Here is a 16,278-nt window from a genome sequence, read left to right as displayed (position 1 = left end):
ACGATAGGATACATCCAAGTGTGTCGACAGCCGAGATAGGATACGTCCAAGTGTGTCGACAGCCCAGATCAGCCAAAGGTATAGCTCTGCTTGGATTATAAACATAAAAAGTTATACTCCAGATTTGTTCTAAGTCAAACTTCTTAAAATTTAATCGATCAACTTTATAGAAAAATTTGTGTCAAAAACACTTTATAGAAAAATCTCAACATCATCAACTCTTAAACAATATACGTATATAAACTTGGTCAAACTGTAAGAAATTTAACTTAGAACGAAGGTAGAACATCTTATATTTAGAAACGTAGGTAATACTTTTCATAAAGGTAGAACGTCTTGTACTTTTCGTAATTTGACCTAGTTCAACTCCCCAAAATTGAAACAACGAACTAATACCAACTCTTTCAAAAAAAATACAACAGCCCAAGCAGCCAAGCAGGGTCTAATTCTTTTTAGGCAATTCAGCATACGTTACCTCAAACCAAATGCCCCCTATAAATTGATCGCCCCGCTAAAATGTTCAAGTTTTAAGCATCTGCCATGTATATTAAAATTGGTAGCCCAGGCAGGACACTAGGGCAATATAGAACATACTAGAAACTGTTAACTTGACTCATAGAACAAACAGCCGTTGGTGCAGCTTGACTGAAGATAAGCACACAGGTCCAGGACACATGCACAAATTTACAACAGGTTTTCTTCAGCAGGCTAATTGTCTATTTATTACAAATAATACTGTATGGTTCAATAAGTTTCAGCTAGCTGGATCATTCAGCAGACAGAAACACATGCAGGTATTTTGAACAATATGATCAGGCATTGGTGGTCGCCGCTGGCTTGACAACCGTGACCGGGCAGGCAGCGTTGTTCACGACGAAATCGCTCACGCTGCCTAAGAGCACCCTACAGTTCAGAGATGCAAAAGATTAGCACTGGTACTAAATATGATCAAACAATTATGCCCCAATAAATGTTTGGAAACAGCTTGGTCGCAACCTCTTGAGCTTGCCAAGGCCCCTGCTCCCTATAACCAGGCAGCTCATGGGGATGTCATGGATAGCTTGGCACAGCTTCTCACGGGGATCTCCCCACAGGACTTTCGAAACCACCGTAATCTGGCGGAATAGGAAAAACCAGAATCTATTAGAGCAAATGTCACGAAGAGACATCAGAAGATGATACGATGGTTTGGAGTAATCACCTCCTTCTGCTTGGCTATAGTGTTAAGCATGTCCAGTGTTTCAGCATCAGGCTTCACCCCGTATTTCTTTGCAATTGCAGGTTCAGAGAATTCGGAGAGGGGGATCAGAGCTGTGAGATGAAAGCAAACAAAAGCAACAAGGACGGTCAGCAGTAGTCCGCTCATAAATTAGAAAAGAACTTGGATAAATAACAGACCAACAGGCTAGAATATTTCACATGTCAATTGCATAAAATGGAAATGCCAGGCATGACATCCATGATCAATACACTTTATAAACAGGAACTATATCCATCTATGCTTCAAGTTAACCGGTAATATTAATATCAATGTTTCAACCATGCACATGTTTGAGTTAGCAGCAATTTTATGAGGTATGACATCGATCCTGATGCAACGAAACGTCAATGGTGTACATTGCATATGAAAACAGACCCTCTAGGTTACCGGAATGGATCATTGAAACTTAAATTGAAATGGTAACCACTATAAATTACTGGCTGAAGGCATAAATTACTGCAAACACAAGTGCTCAGGAGGTAGCAAGTACACTAGATTTTCATTCTGGCACTAGCTTGTTTATTGCATTGGTTGAAGTGAATGGTCCCCAGGTAATTGTAATATGCAGTTGGAAACAAATGGGTGTCCCCAAATCATTCAGCCAAAACCATCGTTCGCCTATCAATTTGGCAGCACAATCAGCGTTTATAGTAACACTAGTATCCACTGATCCCTTTTTATAATAAAGTACAAACAAGCAAGTAGACTCTGGCAATACCGCAATAAACTACTACCACTTGCACGAGTCGACCTATCCTTTTTCCTTTCCACATCACAGCCTCCATCTAATTTTAGTACCAGTATCCGACTTTTTCCCATTGCACCTTGTGCTTATGAGGAACGAGGTGGTGACTGCATGGACCAATTCTGTACCTCAAACCAAGCAAAGAGGTTAGATCCGAGCATTATTTTTCTCCTAAAGATTAGATCCGGTGTCAGGATGCGATGGTCAATTCACCATACGTTACCGCAAACCAAACCCCCCCAATAAACTCATATTCCCTGCTCTCTCCGAGAATTAAACACACAAGAATAAGCGATGATCGGTGGATGCACATGCTCCTCCTGCTTTCCTCTGTTCCTCGCCTAATTTGTTTCTCTAAAACAAAAAAATCTAGAACCACAGAAGGCCATGGCTGCTTCTCGGCTCTCGTAGCCAATTCGAAGTGACTGGCAACAAATCAAGACGAAGAACAGCGCAGCCAGGGCAGGATATACAAAATTGGGGAACCAGTAGCAGTAGTAGTAGCAGGAGGAAGGAGGAAGAGCAAGTAAGTACGTACGGGATCCGGTGGCCTCCCAGAGGAGGGTCTCCCCCTGCTCGTAGTCGGGGTCCTTGAGCACGTGCAGCAGCAGCAGGCTGTCGCCGGCGCGGAGCAGGTTGTCCGCCGCCCACCGCAGCGCCGCGCGGCTCCCCTCCGAGAAGTCCACCGCCAGGCCCACCCACCTCTCCCCACCCACCGCCTCCGCCGTCGCCATGATCCTCTCTCTCTCTCTGCTCGGTTCTCTCGCTGCTTGGAACTTGCAAGGAAGGAAGGAAGGGCGGAGACGCAGGGACAGCTAGGACACAGGAGCCACCACGGTCGGCCCTAGATATTTGAGAGCCCCCTTTCTCACATGTGTGCACGATCCGGGTCATCCACTTGCCTCTTTTGCGCGAAATTTCCGCAGTGGAACATTGCATAATGTCGACGGGATCCGTCGGTATATTTGTCCCAAGTCTCTGTCAAAGTCTCAGCGAAATAATACTATTGCTCCATTTGTGTACCGTGCTTTTAATCTTTTTTTGAGAGGCCGTGTTTTTAATCTGCTTCTGCGAAAATCACTTGGATTAACCGTAATGTAATATGGCCATGGGTTCCATACGGCAACAGAGATGACACATTTTTTTTAAAACCAACGGATGACACTTAAAAGTACTCACTCCGTTCCATAATTATTGTCGAAATCTTACATGTATTTAGACACTTTTTAGAAATAGATATATTTATTTTTGACAAATTTGAGATAATAATAATAATGCAACGGAGGAAGTACTTGTCTTTTAGTGCAAAACAAGCATTCAGGAACAGAGAGAGAATTAGAGAATTAAGAATTATGGAGAACCTTTCTTTCCTAAGATAACGAGGGAATCGAACGGTCTGCGGCTGTCGCTTTCTTAGAAAAACGATGTCAAATGGCCAACGTTCGTTCCGACCGTGTTTTCTAGAGCGATCACCAGCGGTGATAGGGATAGCCCTAACAGCATCCTGTTGACCTTGTACCATATACGTGTAATCGAATGGTGTTAAAGCATGCACTGTTTTTTTCAGTTATTACAGTAAAACTTGGATTTTCCAATTTTTTGGTTGATTTTCAGAGCAGAAATTCTACCCTGGGAAATTCTACACAGAAAAAACACAATATCCAGAGTAGAAATGCTTAGCTGACCGTTGGATTAGCTACTCCTTTTGGTATTTGTGTCCTTGTCATGCGATAGGCACCTGCGCTTGTCGCACATTGATTCTCGGTCGACGGTTCCAAGACATGTCTACGTACGTTTTTATGACGTGTACGTACATGCCTATACGGCTGTGACTATGGGAGGAGGAAAAGAATACGTACTTAAATAATAATAAATGAAGAACAGTGCGTGGGTCTCTCGCACGAATCGAGTTGCTAATAGCCGTTTTTGTACAGCCAATCAAATCGATTCTGTGAAAACTCAACATTATACCACGTCAATCTCGGGGAATTTTGATTTTCCACAGGAATTTCTGTGAAAACTCAACATTATGCCACATCAATCTAAGGTAAACATAGCTGACTGTGAATTGTCCATTACTCATCAAGTTTCACCAGAGTCTATCATCACAGCTATTCAGTTTCACCTGATCACAAGCTCCCAATCCGTGTACAGGTCACCCCAAAGTGTGCGCCTGAAACAAACACTTGCACCTCTGTTTGACACCACTTTTGCAACAGAGATCCCTTTGCTAAAGCAGATTTCAAATAGGAGAATTGCATTTTGAGAGGTTGGCTAATGGCTACCTAGGCACCAATCTTCCAGAAACGAGGATTCTCCCCATTCCCAATTCTAAATTTACAAAACTGCAAAATCTAACCTTGTTATGCAAGAGACCAGACCAGAACATTGAGAGTCGCCGGTTCTATGTGTAATCCCCCCAAGCACATCTCCCTTTGACAGGGGCGTAGCTAGGTAGCCTCTCCCTGGTGCACAGGCACCAGGTTGCAAAAAAAAATTACTAGCAACTGTGTCAAAAATTTACTATGTGCACCAGGTTTACTGAACTAAAGTGCACCATGGTACCATAAATTAACACAATAAGCATCCTCTTGGTCTATTTGTGCACCGGGTCAATTTTTCCTCTAGTTCCGCCCCTGCCCTTTGAAGTATCTAGTTGTCAACACCTTTTGCCAAAGCCCAGAACTATTATAAAGCTTCCCATTCCATTTCCCCAGTAAGTCTTGATTCATAACCCCTAAATCCAAAATGCCCATCCGTCCTTAAGCTTGTTCTTTTAAGTTACAAACTTTTTGCCAAAGCCACCAAATGGTTTTTTTTTACTCCTTTTTCCTCCTGCCATAGCATCCTAGACCTATAATGGTCCAATCTCCTACGAACTCCCACTGGGAGCTCATAAAAAGACATCATGTAAAAAGGAATGCTATGTAGGCAAGAATTAATTAGAGCGGTTCTTCCCACGGCAGAAAGAATCATACCTGCCAGCAAGGATCATGTGTGTTAAGAATTATTAGAGATCACGAGTTACAGTATAGTTCGTAGTTCCATTGCCATCTCGCGACTAAGTGCTCATTTATAGATCAAGAGCACTTGTATTCTGCCATGCGTGCACAATTTTTTTTTGCTGCCATGTTCTTTTTGTAATGTTGTACTGTGGTAACACCAAGTTCGTAGAGTCTGGGTTTGGAATACCAAGTTACATGTTTGGTGGGTGATCACGTGGCGGGGTGAAATCCATGCTCGACGCGTATTCGCGCTGCCCCACCTACTGCCTCCCTCTCTCCCATTCTCTCCCCCACCTACTCCTTGGTAAGCCTCTCTCTCTCTCACCCTTTCACGTTCCCCACACCGTCTCCTCTCCCTTGTGCCACAGAAGCCACGATCTCCTCGCGTCACGATGTTGCGGCCACCCTCTCCTCTCACCGCACCACTGCGTTCGCACCATCCTCGCATCGCAGCTTCCTCTACTCGCGTCGCCGCTGCCCTACACCGTGATCTCTGGCAGCGACCGTCGTGCTGCCAGAGGGACACGAGATCCATGCCGTTGGGGCTTCCCTATGGTCTGGATCTGGGCCAGCACGTCCCCCTACGGCCGGATTTGACGGATCAGCCATGGGCGCCGCCATCACAACTTATTCTTGTGCAGTCATCGCTCGCCGACGGGAGGGCGGCGCAGATCGACCCACGATCGGGAGGCCGCAATCGCGTCGTCACTGGGGGAGTCAACGCCGCGCAGATCTGGTGAGTTTTGCCCGTTCTTTAAGTTTCTACGAGAGGAAAGAAATGAAAAGTTGTTAACAGAATAAGTAAAAAAAAGTTTTGGATACTAGACTAATTAGAAACGCTTTTCGTCTTGCAGAATTCTCACGGGAATTTCAGAGAAAACAGTTCAATCTTTGCCAGAAACCTCTCGTCGGTAATCTACTGCAGAGGATACAACGCCTCCGATCCGCTGCGTCCATCGAGTGGCATTTCCCTACCTCAAGATGGTAAAGGCGCGCGTGCCCATGCCGAGGCCGACTATGGAAAAGTCCAGCGAGTATGGAAGGGTCGAATCAAAAGAGCTCCTCTAAAAAAAATCAAAAAAAATCAAAAGAGCCGGGCTTTGTTTACTTCTTCCTTGAGGCGGGCGTTATCCATGTGGAGCTTTTGCTCGGCGAAGAAGTCCTCGCCCGACGGGGGCCCGCCGCATGTGGGGTAGACGACGTTCTTCAGCGCCTTGCTCATGGCGATGTTCTCGCACCGGATCTTGTCGTTCTCCGTGCGGAGGAAGCAGTTGTTTGCGTGTTCGTGCTGCGCTTGGAACAACGTGCGGCGGGGTAGATAACGTTCTTCAGCGCCTCGCTCATGGCGATGTTCTCGCACTGGATCTTGTCGTTCTCCATGCGGAGGAAGCAGTTGTCTGCATGTTCGATACAATCGAAAAGAGAGGCGGAGGTGAAGGGAATATGCCATAGAGGCAATAGTATTGTATTATTATATTCCCACGTTTGTAATTAATGTCTATAGTTCACAGTTGGCGTTGATTCTGGATCAAAGATCATGTGTGTTAAGGATGTGTTTAATTGGTTCGTGTCCACTCTTACCCTACAAATTATTGTCAACATTTTTTTTGATAGCAGAGGACATTCCTCGTTTTCGTTAAAGGAAACCAAATATGTCTTACATAAATAATCCATAACACAAATTCGGCACAGAACAACTGGACTGCTCAGGTACTAAACTGAAACGCCTGCCAGTATAGTAAAACAGCTCCCTATTGCAACTGTTTTAGACTACAGCAAAACCTACAAGCCAAGATCACCCACAGGCTCCAGACGACACAATCTGCATCATAAAAGCAGCTCAATGGCGGAGAATCAATGACACCCAGCCCCTGCGAACGATTGAACGCCTCGGCACTTGTCAACATTTGACCAACCACATTTTTTTTTCGCGAAAATTGTGGAGAGATTGGACATAAGTGGGCAAGGTTCCATAGACTACCAAATTTGTACTCCAAATGAAAATCTATATATATTTCATTAGACAATCCGTTTACATAGATAACACATATGGTCACGACATGAGACAAATATGCTTGTCAAGCAACTTTGCACAAAATATCCCGCAAGAAGTAAAATTACAATTTCACATTTGGAGAAACTTGCACCTCGCCGAACCGTTGTCCATCCTCGTCCTCCGCCGCCACCATGGCAACGCCGAAAGAGGCGGACAGCCGCCAAACCTAGATCTGGGAGAGCACCTTCACATACAAGGATGCTTTCTGAACCGATGAACCGGACCGCCGCAAGCGACGAGGCCGAGACTTTGTGGCACGTCGGCCGGAGAACTTCCCCGTGGTCACCAGAGCCCGACGTCGTCAACTTCATCCAACGCCGTCGAAGAAGAGGAACGCCGCCGCCTGTCGTCATCCACACACCCAATTGCAAGACAACAAACACAACAGCAGCAGCCGACACGACTTTCACTCGTGAGAGTGCCAATCGCCAGCCACCAGACACGAATCTCGCCGGATCCAGAGACCGGCGAGACGACCAGGCCACCTGCCCCTCGACGCCACGGGTTGGAGTGACGCCAAGATGGAGGAAGAGCAGAGACAAATTATTCTGACGCGGCGCCTTTTGCTCCATAGAAGCAACGCCTCAAGAAACACTAGGCCAACCCTAACTGACCGGAGCAGAAGCATCAGGGTCCCCACCCCCTCCCGTTGCCTGAGCGGCGGACGGAGGATGCAGGGATCGTCGGCTGGCCGGTGTAGTTGGGGGCAGACGTGAGATCGCCACCGGATCCTCTCTCTCGTTGGGAGCGGTTCCTGGATCCAGCATTTGGTGGTTTGATCAGCATGAATATTTCACTGTTAATAACTCACCATTCAGAGGCTAAACTGCCACTTTGTGCTTAATTGAGTTTTTAATTGATGTTTAATGCATGATTAACTCTTAAATGAGCATATTTACATGTTTAGTGTAATTATTGCAGATCCGTGTGTCTAGGCACAAATTCTTCATCTTGGAGGGAAAAAAAAAAGAAGAAGCCCAACTAAATCATCAATTACAAGTCCCTAAAGGCTCTACTTGAGCAGATATGAGATAACTTGAAAGGCTTACCTGCAAAACTTCCAACCACTCCATCCTTGAGCTAAAAGGCATCTGCCTGCCAGAGAGAGGAGGGCTCGAGAGGAAAGGAACCAGAAAAGAAGAGAGGAGAGGAGAGGAAGAAGAGGAGGAGAGAAGAGACCATGGAGAGAGATGGAGTTCCCTGTTCTTGAAGATGAAGTCCTGAAGATCACCTTATCCCCTGTCTTCTCCCTTGCTTCCCTTGCTGAGAAATCTGGTGACCCTGTCTATTCCCTTGCTTCCCTAGCTGTGTGTAATCTATTCCCTTGCTTCCCTAGCTGTGTGTAATCTGAATTCGAAACCCTAGCTGAAATCTCTCCTTCTAGTAAAAGTGCTTAGATCTGTGGTTGTTGAGCTAAATCATGTGCTAATCTTTGTTCTAGTTCATGTAATAGTCGTTGAATTCAGTAAAAGTGCAGCAAAGTGTTCAAGTTTCAGTTTGCTAGTCCTGTATTGTTTGGATGTCAGTCTACTGATCTCTTCCATGTCTAAAACCCTTGCTTCTTACACTGTCTTGTCAATTTGCTTGTTGTAGTTCTTAGTGTTACTAAGTTTGTTTTATTCCTGCAGTTTTTTTAAAACAAAAACAACTAAAAACAGTGGATCCAGCAGCTTTTAATCTTTATTTTAGTTCTGAAAATTGCAAACCAAATCAATTTGTGAGTCTAGATTTGAGAAAGTGTTGAAATTCAGAACTCATTCTTACGGAGAACACGACATAAATCTCAATATTTGCATCGATCATGGTTGGTTCGATGAATGGGTCTGGGTCTGGGTCTGGGTCTGATCACCAAGCTAGGAGGCCTCTGTGTGTGTGAGAGAGAGCCAGCAACGGTCCATCCACATCGCTCATCAAACAATCCAACGGCCAGGAAAAATACGTCCACACAACGCGACCACCTGATTAGCTGGAGGCAACATCTTTTTCTCAAAAAAAAGAAGCTGGAGGCAACATCTCAGATAAAAATACTCTCCTTCGCCCCTTCCTGTATCTGCACAAGACCAGCTGAGATGCCACCTCCGGCAATGCCCAAATTTGATGCTATTGTAGAGAGCTCAGCTATGACATTTTAATTCATTTTGGGGGACTTGGATAACCCTTCACAGGACCTACTAACGACATGGCTTCTTGCAATGCCTCCAGTAGATATCCCGGGTGATCCTCAATGCGCATGCGACCGAGTTGTACTGGTATTTTGCGCAGAATTCTTCCAATGATCTGCAATTAGCAGATAGGAATTTGAATCAGCAAGTCATCAAGAGTTCATAGGACAAATATACAAGTATGCAGGACGATGATTTGCCATGCTCTCTTCTTCTTTTTCTTCTTCAGTTCTTTGTTAAGATATCAGGTTTATGTTAGATCACTATCGAGGGCTGCCCTCCTTTTCGAAAAAAATGTTAGAACACTATCAATCACAGAGCACATCAAGTAAAAAATAGGACCAGAGGGAACATGTACAACAATCCATTCCTTGGAAACAGTGATGGCAAGCTAATTGCTAGACTTCAGTACAACATCTCCCCATATATATAAAAGAGATGATGCTGAATGATGAGTTCAAGATCAAACCTTACGAGCATAGCCACCATAAGCTATTCCTCCAATTAGAGCTTGCTGAGAACCAAATTTTTCAGTGGTAGTTGTCCCTGAATTTTGAGGATTAAACAGTATCAAGTGATCATAGGTGAAATAACTGATAAGTATTCCGTGAAAGAATTGAATAAGGAGACAAACATAAGGAAACAAATTACCAGGTAAAGTCGTAGCCTTGAAAAGACCAGCGTTCTTTAAGCTGTCTACGGTGTATAAGTTGGTGCCACCAGCTAACTGATAGAAGCCTTCAAGACCATAGTAGCAGTAAATACTTAGAACATGTGAAGGATAACAGAGCATATTGCTTTAATGTTGCAAAGATTGAATTCGTTTACCCTGAGGCCTATCTGACATGGAAGTCAAATCAACAGCAAAAGAAACTGTTTCCCTTGTTGCGCCTCGACCAATGTCACCGCTCATGGGCCGACCATCTAACTACTCACATTAATAAAAGTAAAACTGAAATAAGCCTAGAATAAAAGCATGCATATGAGTATAGGATCAGCAATAGCATATATCATATGCATGACCATGTTTTCTATCAAACCAAGGGGATTCAAGAAGTAGTGCTAGCTTTAAAGATTTCAAGGTTGTGTATTTTATTCAAACTGGGAATTTGCAATTGTCTTAAATTTGTAGTTTTTTCATCTTCATTTATATTGGTTACCAGATTTATAAAGGTATCGTTGTTAATAAGTTCATGAACCTTGCCATATTTGACAAAATATCAACAACGCTAGAAAGATGCAATTTAGGAATTGTTGTCTTGAGAACAAACCTGCCAAAGATTATACCCTTCACGATAAGACTGCATTATCGTGTGTATTGCATTCATGAAATCAATTGTTGATTCACCAGCATTAGGCAGGCTAACCTGAAATGCACAAACTTCCATATTTCTTATACGAGAAACAATAGGGAGATTGCATGCTAGGACTTCTCAGCATCAGAACTAGCACATACAGATACATAGTATGATGCTTACTGCAACCAGCTTCACACTATTGATTGACTCGCCCAAGCTGCTCCAGAGGATACTGAACATATCGGTCCCCCTACAGCAGTGAACAAGTATTACAGCAAGTGTACTAAGTAACAGAGAAAGGCAAACATAACTTAATCTAAAAATCCTACGAGGAAAGGGAAACATACTTTCCAGTGGTATGAATTTCTATTGCATCGACATCACTCCTTTTCAACAGTTCAGCAGTCATGGTAGGATCTCGAATATAGGACATAGCACCTGAAATGGTTCAAGAGAAGTTATCAGCTTCTGTAAAATAAATAGAGGAACAGGAAGGATCATATTACCTTTAAATACATGGTGAGAACAAATATGCACATATAGAAGGATATGTGCAAACAAAGATCCAGATGACTAAAGAAAGAACAAAAGGAAGAAAGAAGAAAGACGGTGCTCACTTATTCTGTCATAAGGGCAAACTGATAAGCATCTACCACAGCCATAGCATCTTTGCATAATGACACCACCCTACACAAGGCAGGGTTTTGATGATAAAAATGGAAGAAAGAACTTCATGGAGAGAATAAACAAAAGCATAATAGCGTAACTAAACCAATAGACACCTCAAGTTTGTCAGATAAAGGATCAGAATGCGCATGTTCTCCTCCGACCACGACCCTCTTTAGTGATATTGCATCAGCAGGACAAACTTTTTCACATGGCTTGGAGCAATTCGGTGGGCAATCCTCAGGATCAAATTCTAGAGAACAGAGAGGAGTTCATGTCTTCAGAGGTGAAGTTTTTTCAGCAGTTAAGAAATCCTGCAGTTTAAATAGACATGCAGCAAGTCCTGCTAGTGAAAGCAGGAAATTGAGTACATTTATTATAGCCACACAGTACTAAAGAAATTTAAGATTAAAACAAGCAATGCTTAAATATGAATAATCAGAGTATTATTTTGAAGTACATGTATGAATTTCATGAACTAGAAAGAGAACAGTGTTTCTTCCTTACCAGCTTTACGGAAATGGAGATCTCTGCAATCATCATTAACACTAACCATCACCCAAGGCCTTTGAACTGTTGGTACAATTGAGGCTGCTACATCAATACCTTCATTGACTGCACCGACTACAGATGCATCTGCTGCACAATCAATGCAATCCACTGCATGCACAAAAATGATCCATGATTTCTACGTGTAAACCCTCATATATTGACGGAATCACACCAAATAGAACAATTTTATTACCAAGTAGACAAAAACATTGCGTCTCACCCTTTATTTTCTTTGTTTAACAAGTATATCAGACCAGGCTTCCTCAGCTCATTCCATTTAATCGAGATGTATACTAGCGAGACAAAGTGAGTTATTATTCATTGGTTTTAACTTCCAGGAAGCCTTTTAAAACCTCACCCACTTACAGACAGTGGCGGACCTAGGTTTTCAATATTGGGTGGGGCAAACACTGTATTTTCAATATTGGGTGGGGCAAACACACTTCGATTCTATTTTTTCCTAACTTTTTTTTGATAATTTCTACTAATGAAAAGGAATTTTAAAAATTATTACCCGGCTGGGTTCGCCCCTGCTTACAGAAGTCCCTCCATGGACTTGAACTTCGTAATCTGCATAATGTAAATACAACAATGTACACCCCATTCATTTCGCTCCACTATCAATGGACCGTAACATGTACCCATATTTTACACATCTTTCTCAACAAGAGGGAATTAGAAAAAATGTGTGCCTGGATGTACGAAACCATCAACTAACTGCATGACTCTGTTATCTCGATCATGCACCTTTACTCATAAGCAATACAAGCTTGCCCTTGGGTTCAATAATTTTGGGGTTTCAGTTTCGGTCTGTTCAGGAAATGTCTAACACCAGGTAATTCAATAATCAACTCTTGGTTGACTATGCAAGCCTATACGAACTTGCTGTCAGGAATTCAGGACTGTTACTCCGTGTCTCTGTTGGTCTGAAATACTACTAAGCATACACTGAACTAGTATTATTTTACAATTAAACCAACGTGCATACCTCCAGCCAACGTGTAGACAAGGGAGAGATTCCTGACATCAGCAGCATCCTACAAGGCACATGTAAGGTGAATTGTGAGCCACATGAAAATCCCAGTCCCAATGATTTCGCAGTTATCATATCAATTAAATCGTCACCATGGATAAGTGGGTATTATCATTTATCCCAGAGGAAGAAATTAACTACTAATAATCCACAGGTTAAATTAGTTGGGAAATGTATCTTGTAATTGCAGTAATGTTGACGAGTAAAACCCATCCACCATGTTGTCACACATGTGGTGACAGCTACAGGAGGTGTGACGACGGGCATTACAGCTACAGGAGAAGCGGGTTGTGGAAATACGTCTTCTTCACAGTAAGGCAACTATTCTGGCGTGCGTGAGCGGCTTTGGGTTGTGACTTGTAATGTGCGTGTGACTCGAGTACTTAAGCGTGATGCTGGGTGAATTGTAAGGCAAGAAAGAACAAAGTAATCGAAATCTGTCCTATTCGTCTCTCTCCCCGTCTAGCGAATTCCTCCCCGAAATCGTTGATCCTTGGTCCGGCGATCCTCGATCGTACACCAGGATACAACACATGTGTTCCCATCATAATGAGCAGCTCCTCCCCCTCCAGTCTCCAGCATAATAAACTCATTCACGAGCCGCCGTCGCCGGGGACTAACAAACAAGCATGCAGGGAAGGAAACAGGAGGTAGTTCCCGGCGGGGGATTCAGTATGCGGTACCTCGAAGCTGGCGCCGCATATGAGCTTCACCCAATCGCCGCGCCGGAGGGACGCGACCTGCGGCGGGTGGAGATGGTCGTCGCCGGCGACTCGGATAGGGCGGGAGGCGGCGACGCGCGAGGCCACGGCACGGACGGCGGCGTGGGAGGCGAGGAGAGTCGGCGGCAGAACCGGCGCGACGGCCATAGCTTATAGCTTCTCCAAAATATCTGCTTCCCTTTCCCTTCCCCTGCCTGGTTCGCTCTTGGGGACTTGGATCAAACGATAGGATTACCCAGATCCGTCCATCGTGAGATCAACGGCTAAAATCACAACACTGTATATTACCCCCAATCCTAGCTAGTAGTACGATAATTTTGACCTTTGCTGCGTATGGTTGACTCATCCGTGCAGTACTGTACTCCGGTTAATAAATTAATCAGCTTAGTTAATCACAATTCACATGCCTGACATTACATTACTATAACCAAACGGACCTAATCTAAGCTCGTTACTGTCTGTTATACATGTTCTACAGCTGCCGTGTCCGACGGTATGGATGCACTGACACAATTAACTATATTTGCCTCCATGATCTCTATAGGAATCTTCGTAGAAAGTGCTTAGCTGATCATGTCGGTTTATTAAGTGTGCTAATTAACCTTGTACTCCCGCAAATCGCGCTATCAACACACTTGTCAGCTAGGTACGTACGGTATAGCCACATCTCAAGATAAGCTAGTAGGTGCCATGCACGTTACTGTAACGAAGAATATATGTCAAAATTATACCTCAAAATGAGGAAGATCAGCATGTGTCAGGAAATCAGCAGCCCCCAAATCATGGAGATTGGTCTACATGTGCGGCCGGCCGGCTAATTAAATCAGCATCACGATGGTCGATCTGGTGGCTAGGCTATCATGATCAGCTCCCCTTAGGGGAACATGGTGGCACATTAGTGTGCAACACCAATATTATATTTAACTAATTACTAAATAACTAATTAACTTAGGGAGGAGCACTAGCTACATGCATGTAGCAACTTTGCGTGCACATGATGCATGCATGAGACTTTTCTTGGGTAGCTGCGCCTTTGTTGAGGTGGCAGAGGCATGTGGGCCCAAGACACATCACACTAACACATGCATGCAAGGTACTGGTACAGGGTGTTCTGACGAGGAGAATGAAATGGGGGAGGAGAGAGTGCATGGTTGGTGCCTTGGTGGGGTGTGAGACTTTGAGAGGTGTCAGCCTGTGTGCTTGGATTGATGAAAGAGAGAGATCTTGTTTATATTTATTTATTTGAACTTGAGAGCAAGGCTTAAAATAGCTTTGATGTAAATTTGCTTTATCCTGAAATCCAGTATTTTTTTTTTCATTTTTGATTGAGAACCGAGTAATTAGCTTGTGCTAGATAAGTCTACGTTCGGCTACAATTTTGATAAATTATGGTGGAATTTCAAACATCGAAATACAAAATAGTTTCTGAAATTCCCAAAGTCGGTCATTTCAGTGGGTACCGAAAATTTATGGAAAAAATTGTAAACCTTGCTGGATATAGAGAAAGAGATGTTGGTTGTTTAAGGAATCATGTGGTGGCATGTGGGCTTGAGTTAGGAGAACATGCATGCCCTCAACCCCAAGCAACACCCCTCCCATGCATATGCATGCCACACAACATGCCTCCACCCATACACACTTCTGATCTCTACCATTGCATTGCATTCTCAGATAAATTAAGCACACATATATGATCCACATGCATCATGTAGCTAGCTAGCTAGCATATGCATATGCTTAATCACAAGACATCATCAGCATATGCATGCATTTATTTATGTTTTGCCACCTAATTCCCCCACATATCTCGCCGCCCCAGCTTCCAACCTAGCTCCAACCATCCTTCCTTCCCCCTCTATATATACCTCACCCCTTTGGCCATGTTCCAACACATGCAAACTTAGCCACACCAGCTAGCACAGCAGCTACTATTATCCATCTCAGCTGTCCCGTATCATCCACGATCTTAAGTAGCCGCCATGGTTGCGCACGCCGACAGCTGCTGCAACGCCGCCGTGCAGGCTCCTCCTAGAAGGACAACGCCGGCGCCGGCGACGTCGAGGAATAGCAATAAGAAGAAGAAGAGCGGGAGGCGCTGCGTGGAGGCGGCGATGAGGAGGAAGATGGAAGCGCTGCGGCGGCTCGTGACCCCGACGGAGGAGGAAGAGGACGGCGTGGATGAGCTCCTGATCCGGGCAGCCGACTACATCGTGCGGCTGCAGGTGCAGGTCAGGGCGATGCAGCTCATGGTGGACGCGCTGGAGCACGCCAAAGATTGATCTTTGATTCCTTTCTTCTTCATGTACTGTACTATTATTAGGACGATGTTCGACAGATCCAAATTACACAAGAGGTCGAACGTATAGAAATTGTGCATTTCTTTTCTCTTCTTTTATTTTGGTTATATTCTTTCTCTTCTGGCGTTTTGGGGACATATATGAATTACAGAATTAGTGGTTATACAGGTGGGGATATATACTACTAGGTGTTGATTTATTCGTTCATATATTGTTTGTTGTATACATGCGTACAGTGTACGTGTTTACGGTTGTGTGTATGTATACGTACTACTTGTTCGCAAGGATCAGGAGGATGACAGGACACGTATTCAATTCCTCTCACTCTTCTTGAATAAATGTTATTTTAGCATTTCAATTATGTTCCTACATACTTACGTCCAAGCAACATTCTTCCTTCCAACTTTCCAATCCTCCAGATAGATCGATGCTAAAGTGAAGGGGATCAAGAGCTGTGCAATCAAATTAAAAGTTTGTGTTC

General features: G+C 43.9%; 2 protein-coding genes across 3 annotated transcripts; both read right to left on the bottom strand.

Annotated features, from left to right (window-relative positions):
- Nucleotides 1-522: 522 nt before the first annotated feature.
- LOC100836025 (universal stress protein PHOS34) lies at nt 523-2,896 on the bottom strand. Its single transcript, XM_003568834.4, has 4 exons — nt 2,545-2,896; nt 1,202-1,311; nt 997-1,115; nt 523-903 (listed from the first exon to the last, which is right to left on the bottom strand). Exons 1-4 carry the CDS (start codon nt 2,738-2,740, stop codon nt 813-815), a joined length of 516 nt encoding a protein of 171 aa, XP_003568882.1. The 5' UTR covers nt 2,741-2,896; the 3' UTR covers nt 523-812.
- A 5,931-nt stretch (nt 2,897-8,827) lies between these two features.
- Nucleotides 8,828-13,672, bottom strand: LOC100835715. Of its 2 annotated transcripts, none has more exons than XM_024460132.1 (12): nt 13,462-13,672; nt 12,734-12,782; nt 11,701-11,853; nt 11,310-11,446; nt 11,145-11,214; nt 10,875-10,965; nt 10,686-10,777; nt 10,501-10,610; nt 10,058-10,157; nt 9,881-9,967; nt 9,699-9,775; nt 8,828-9,344 (listed from the first exon to the last, which is right to left on the bottom strand). In XM_024460132.1, exons 1-12 carry the CDS (start codon nt 13,645-13,647, stop codon nt 9,201-9,203), a joined length of 1,296 nt encoding a protein of 431 aa, XP_024315900.1. In that variant the 5' UTR covers nt 13,648-13,672; the 3' UTR covers nt 8,828-9,200. The 2 variants fall into 2 exon arrangements, with proteins under 2 accessions (XP_024315900.1, XP_003568881.1); XM_003568833.4 differs by having other exon boundaries at nt 10,501-10,596; nt 10,708-10,777.
- Between the last annotated feature and the right edge of the window lie 2,606 nt (nt 13,673-16,278).

Source organism: Brachypodium distachyon, chromosome 2 (assembly GCF_000005505.3).
Source record: "Brachypodium distachyon strain Bd21 chromosome 2, Brachypodium_distachyon_v3.0, whole genome shotgun sequence".
Classification (NCBI taxonomy): Eukaryota; Viridiplantae; Streptophyta; class Magnoliopsida; order Poales; family Poaceae; genus Brachypodium; species Brachypodium distachyon.
Note: the sequence above shows the minus strand (reverse complement) of the source record. Positions and strands in the feature narration are given on the sequence as shown.

What these genes read in the sequence shown, in the direction of transcription:
- LOC100836025 (XM_003568834.4), bottom strand. Translation starts at nt 2,740, where the DNA reads ATGGCGACGGCGGAGGCGGTGGGTGGGGAGAGGTGGGTGGGCCTGGCG. An exon ending in CTGGGAGGCCACCGGATCCC is followed by an intron (nt 1,312 to 2,544) that starts GTACGTACTTAC and finishes TTCATCTCACAG; the next exon opens with CTCTGATCCCCCTCTCCGAA. An exon ending in CTATAGCCAAGCAGAAGGAG is followed by an intron (nt 1,116 to 1,201) that starts GTGATTACTCCA and finishes CTATTCCGCCAG; the next exon opens with ATTACGGTGGTTTCGAAAGT.
- LOC100835715 (XM_024460132.1), bottom strand. Translation starts at nt 13,647, where the DNA reads ATGGCCGTCGCGCCGGTTCTGCCGCCGACTCTCCTCGCCTCCCACGCC. An exon ending in AAGGGTATAATCTTTGGCAG is followed by an intron (nt 10,158 to 10,500) that starts GTTTGTTCTCAA and finishes TAATGTGAGTAG; the next exon opens with TTAGATGGTCGGCCCATGAG. An exon ending in ATGGTGGCTATGCTCGTAAG is followed by an intron (nt 9,345 to 9,698) that starts GTTTGATCTTGA and finishes TGCTAATTGCAG; the next exon opens with ATCATTGGAAGAATTCTGCG.